This window comes from Chiloscyllium plagiosum, unplaced genomic scaffold (genome assembly GCF_004010195.1).
Source record: "Chiloscyllium plagiosum isolate BGI_BamShark_2017 unplaced genomic scaffold, ASM401019v2 scaf_8995, whole genome shotgun sequence".
NCBI lineage: Eukaryota > Metazoa > Chordata > Chondrichthyes > Orectolobiformes > Hemiscylliidae > Chiloscyllium > Chiloscyllium plagiosum.
Window position 1 is genome coordinate 21,237 of NW_025212467.1, and position 5,639 is coordinate 26,875.

The following is a 5,639-nucleotide window of genomic DNA, read 5'->3' on the forward strand; positions in this document are numbered from 1 at the left end:
GTTGTGGTCCCAACACTGAGCCTTGTGGAACACCACTTGTCACCGGCTGCCATCCTGAGAAGGACCCTTTTATCCCAGTCTCTGTTTTCTGCCCGACAGCCCAGCTTCTATCTGTGCTAGCACCTTGCCCCTAACACCATGGGCACTTAGCTTACTCAGTAGCGTCCTGTACGGCACCTTGTCGAAGGTTTCCTGAAGTCCAGGTAGATAACATCCATTAGCTCTCCTTGGTCTAACCTGCTCATTACTTCCTCAAAGAATTCTAGCAGATCTGTCAGGTGTGACCTCCCCTTGATGAAACAATGCGGACTTTGCCGTATTTTACCGTACACTTCCACGTGGAGCCTCTTCCTCCAGTGAATTGTTTAATTGTCCATCAACATGCAACAGTGAGGAGGGAGTGGGCACTGTCGGAGGGTCAGTGCTGAGGGAGTGGGCACTGTCGGAGGGTCAGTGCTGAGGGAGACCCACTTCCCTCTGACTAATGCACCTATTCCCTATAGGCAATTTAGCCTGGCCAATCCACCCTCCCTTTGGATTGTGGGAGGAAACCCACGCAGACACGGGGAGAATGTGCAAACTCCACACAGTCAGTTGCCTGAGGCGGGAATTGAACCCATGTTCCTGGCGCTGTGAGGCAGCAGTGCTAACCACTGAGCCACCATGCCACCCTAAACTCCAACAGACACAAGCCTAGTCTGTCCAGAAGATATAGAAGCAAGTTAGGCCATTTGGCCCATCATCTCCTCCACCTTTCGATCATCTCTGATCTGTTTCTCATAAGACAATCCTTCTCTTCCAGATACTGATCTGGGACATCTCCGTCTAACAATCATCTCTAATGCATTTCCACCGTTCCTTAAATATGGAGACCAAAACTGCACAAGGTATTAACGATGTGGCCTTGCCAATGCCCTGTATAACTGAAACATTACAGCATATCTTACATTATTACATCCTTCCGAAACAGGCGACTGAGTTGGACGATCAGCCATGAGCTGGAGCAGGCTTCAAGGGCCAAATTTTGCCGGTTGAGGGTGTCACTGGCTTTTATTGCCCATCTCTAATTGCCCAGAGGGTAGCTGAGATTCAACCACATTGCTGTGGGTCTGGAGTCACATATAGGCCAGAGCAGGTGAAGATGGTAGAATTCCTTCCCCAAAGGACATTAATGAAGCTGATGGATGTATCTGACAGTCGGCAATAGTTGTCATTAGACTAGATTTTCATAAAATTCCAGATGGTATTGAATACAACATCATCAAGGTGCTGCGGTGGGATTTCAGCTGATGTCACTGGGACATTAGCATCTGAATTACTCATTACACCACCACAGACTCCTTCCGGCTCCTTCCTATTCCAATTCCTACCTCCATCCAAACGGATTGTACATCCTGCTTTCCTGAACCAGGATTACAGTAACTATTAGACTGCATCACCTCTAGATTGCTTCCTCTTGAATGTCAGATAGTCCTCAATGTTCAGAACTCAGGTCTCATCACCCTGCAGCCAGTCCTCTGTAATCACCATCAGATTGACTACAATTACATCATTGTGCACGAGTCCATTCGGCCCACTGCACTCTAGCCCATTCAGATACACAGCCAGTTCCTTCATTACTATGTTACCTTTGCAATGTTGCTGCATTCACTGTCCTGCTTCCCAGTCCCTGCTCTTTATCCTGCAGGCTCCAGTAGTTCAGGAGAGAGTCAGGCTCCTTATCAATGAGTTGAGGGATTCTGTCTCAGCCACCACTAGGCAGGCAATTCCAGAGACTCACCACCTTCTGCTGGGGAGGGGGGGACATTCCTCATACCAAAACCAAAATTACTGGAGGAACTCAGCAACTCAGGCAGCACGTGTGGACAGAAAGCAAGGTTAATGCTTTTGTTGTACTGACTTTTCATTGGATCTGTTTTCTCTTGACAGATGCTGCTAGACCTGCTGAGTTTCTCCAGCAATTTCTGTTTCAGATTTCCAGCATCCACAGTTCTGTTTTATTTTAAAAGATTTTCTCTTTTGTTTCCACAAAATCACCTGAAACCCCTCTCTGTCGGGGAAACAGGACCCCCCCTCCCCCCTCCCCATACAGGTTCCCCCCCCAGTATACTCCTCCCAGGACCTTCAATGAAGGTGCCTCTCTGTCACCTGTACTTTAAGGAGATTAATCCCAGCCTCTCCAATCCTTTCTCTTGCAGCAATTTCCAAACCGTGATAACATTCAGAACTGCACACAACATTCAAATGGATGCACAAAGCTGGAGAAGCACCCAGTGTTCCTGAGGGAGGGAATTCCAGGATTCTGACCCAGTGACAGTGCAGGAACGGTGATATATTTCCCAGTCAGGATAGGGAGTGACTCGGAGGGGAACGTGCAGGGGGTGCTGTTCCCGTGTGTCTGCTGCCCTTGTCCTCTGATGGTTTGGGGTTGGTTTAGCTCAATTGGGAACAACTCTGTAGGACTCTCCTCCTCAAACTCCCCCCTCACCTGAGGCATGGTGACCTTTGGATTAAACCACACCAATCATCCCCCCTCTCTAACGGTTTAGTAAGACTATGGCAACATTATCTTTATCTTCTAGATGGAAGTGGGTGTGGGTTTGGAAAGGGCTGTCTGAGGGTCTTTGGTGAATCTCTGCAGTGCATCTTGTAGATAGTACACACTGCTGCTACTGAGCGTAGGTTGTGAGGGGAGCAGGTGTTAAAGGTGGTGATGGGAGTTTATAAAATCTGATACAACCTTTGGCTTCATTTTAACCTCCAAGTCTTTCACCAAGGCTCTGCATTAGTTTGGCCTCCTTTCCCCTCCCTGCTGTTCCAGTCTGGGGTAAGCCGGTGACGAGTCACCTACCTGCTGTTCATTGAGTCGCTGCTTACACTCTCCCAGTGGGTCCTTGTCCAGTGGCTGTCGGATTTTGTGGATCGTTCGCTTCTCACAGGACTCCAGCTGCAGGCGGATATCCTTCAGCTGTGTCACATACTGTCTACAACTGGCTTCATCCTGCTCACCTACAGGAGGCAGAGATAGGGGGAGGTAGGCAGAGGAGGGAGAGAGAGGAAGGGAGGGTGAAGGAGAGAGCAGGCAAGAGAGAGAGAGAGGGGAGAGAGAGAGAAGGGGAGATGTGGAGGGAGGGGAGAGAGAGAAGGGGGGAGAAGGGGGAGATGGGGAGAGGTGGGGAGAGAGAGAGAGAGAGAGAGAGAGAGAAAAGGAGTATGTTAAAGGCTGACTCTATCTGAAACATCTTTGCTGTAATCCCCAAACCATCCTGAGATCTCTGTAGATTTTAATCACATGGGGTAGTAGTAATATCTTTGCATTATTTGAGAATTCTTGGACAGACAGGGAACAGAGAATGGGAAGAAACAGGTCTTTTTCCAAGTGGCAGCAAGCGACTGGATGGGTTCTGCGAGGATCGGATGGAAACAAACTGGAAGTGGGAACCATATACGACATTCCCAAAATAGAGCAGGATTATGAATTGGGAGGATAAGACAAGGGGTGTGTGTGAGAGTGAGTGAGTACGTGCGTGTGTGTGAGAGTGAGTACGAGCGTGTGTGTGAGAGTGAGTACGTGCGTGTGTGTGTGAGAGTGAGTACGTGCGTGTGTGAGAGTGAGTGAGTACATGCGTGAGCGTGAGTGTATGTGCGTGTGTGTGAGTGAGTGAGTACATGCGTGAGTGTGAGAGTGAGTACGTGCGTGTGTGTGAGGGTACGTGCGTGTGTGTGAGTGAGTGAGTATGTGCGTGTGTGACAGTGAGTACGTGCGTGTGTGTGAGTGAGTACATGTGTGTGTGTGACAGTGAGTACGTGCGTGTGTGAGAGTGAGTGAGTACGTGCGTGTGTGTGAGAGTGAGTACATGTGTGTGTGTGACAGTGAATACGTGCGTGTGTGAGAGTGAGTGAGTACGTGCGCGTGTGTGTGTGTGAGTACGTGCGTGTGTGAGTGAGAGTGAGTACATGTGTGTGTGTGAGTGAGTATGTGCGTGTGTGTGAGAGTGAGTGAGTACGTGCGTGTGTGTGAGAGTGAGTACGTGCGTGTGTGAGTGAGTGAGTATGTGCGTGTGTGACAGTGAGTACGTGCGTGTGTGTGAGTGAGTACATGTGTGTGTGTGACAGTGAGTACGTGCGTGTGTGTGTGAGTACGTGCATGTGTGTGTGTGAGTACGTGCGTGTGTGTGAGTGAGAGTGAGTACATGCGTGTGTGTGAGAGTGAGTGAGTATGTGCGTGTGTGTGAGTGAATGTGTGGTTGTGGGTGTGAGTGGGTGTGGGTGTGGGTGTGGGTATGAGTGTGTGAGTGTGCGTGAGTGTGGAAATGGGAGTGAGTGTGAGTGAATGCATAAACACAATGTAGACACAGTACAATGTGAACAAACAAAGGTGTGTGAGGGTGAAAGCGGTGTTACGGTGATTTCGATTTCCACCATCTGCTATAGTTGGAGTTGGACCCAGGTCCCCAGAGTATTGTCTGGATCCCTGGAATAACAGTCAGGTGATAGCACCACTAGGCCACAGCCAGCCCATTTGAGTTCAGATGGTTGGGACAGCTTACTGTAGTTACACAGCACCTTGGTAAGACTGGGCTTGGAGTACTAGGTGCAGGTTAGGGCTCTCTATCTGAGTAAGGAGATACCTACCATCGGGGAATGCAGCAGAGGTTCAATCGGCTGATACCGGGGATGGTAGGACTCTCCTGGGAGGACCGACTGGTTCGATGGGCCTATATTCACTGGAGTTTAGAATGAACGAGAGGGGATCTGATGGAAATATATGAAATTCTAACAGTGCTGAACAGACTAGATGCAGGGAGAATATCTCCACCTGGGGGTGGGTGAGTCTGGAACCAGGTGACACAGGCTCATGGTTTGAGGTAGAGATCAGGAAACATTTCCTTACTCAGAGGGTAATGAACCTCCAGAGTTCTCCATCACAGACGGCCAAGTCTAAATATTCAGGGTGTCCTGCTATAGCACGCGATTCGTTAACATGAATTTGCTATGATTTTTTTTGCAAACTGATTTTTGGTCATTTGATTGTATTAGATTAGATTTCGTACAGTATGGAATCTGGCCCTTCGGCCCAACAAGTCCACACCGACCCTCTGAAGAGTAACCCACCCAGACCCATTCCCCTACCCTTTATTCACCCCTGACTCATGCACCTAACACAATGGACACTTTAGCCTGGTCAATTCACCTGACCTGCACATCTTTGGACTGTGGGAGGAAACCCACGCAGACACTCTCAGAGAATCGAGGATACAGGGAGTGGGTGGGAAAGTGGAGGTGGATCACAAGGTCAGCCATCACTGTACTGGATGGGGGAGAAGGCTCGAGGGGCTGAATGGTCTCATCATGCTCTTGTTTCTCATTTCCCTGTGTACCTCTCTCCAGGTTCTGGAGCAGCTTCTCGTAGTGCTGAGTCGTCAGTTTGTATTCCCTCTCCAACTGAATTCGGTCGTCTGCTCCAAACATTTGGGAATCTTGACTTTGCCTCATGAAGTCCTGATAGTGACGTTCCAGGTTCAAGAGAATCTGTTTATAATCCTCTGGAGTCAAACTCCGAAACTGGAAAACAACCAAGAGTGTGAGGGAGCAAGGGAAGGAGTGAGGGACGGAGGGGAGTGAGGGGGAGGGAGGGG

The 5,639-nt window shown here is 49.3% G+C and overlaps 1 protein-coding gene across 1 annotated transcript in view; it reads right to left on the minus strand.

The window, feature by feature from the left end:
• LOC122547394 (plectin-like) overlaps positions 1 to 5,571 on the minus strand; it is a 14,680-nt gene extending 9,109 nt beyond the window's left edge. Inside the window, exons 1-2 of the mRNA XM_043686020.1 lie at positions 5,382 to 5,571; positions 2,852 to 3,009 (exon numbers count right to left, since the gene is read on the minus strand). Coding sequence (XP_043541955.1) covers positions 2,852 to 3,009; positions 5,382 to 5,496 — 273 coding nt within the window. The 5' untranslated portion in view covers positions 5,497 to 5,571. The remainder of the gene's footprint in view (positions 1 to 2,851; positions 3,010 to 5,381) is intronic.
• Between the last annotated feature and the right edge of the window lie 68 nt (positions 5,572 to 5,639).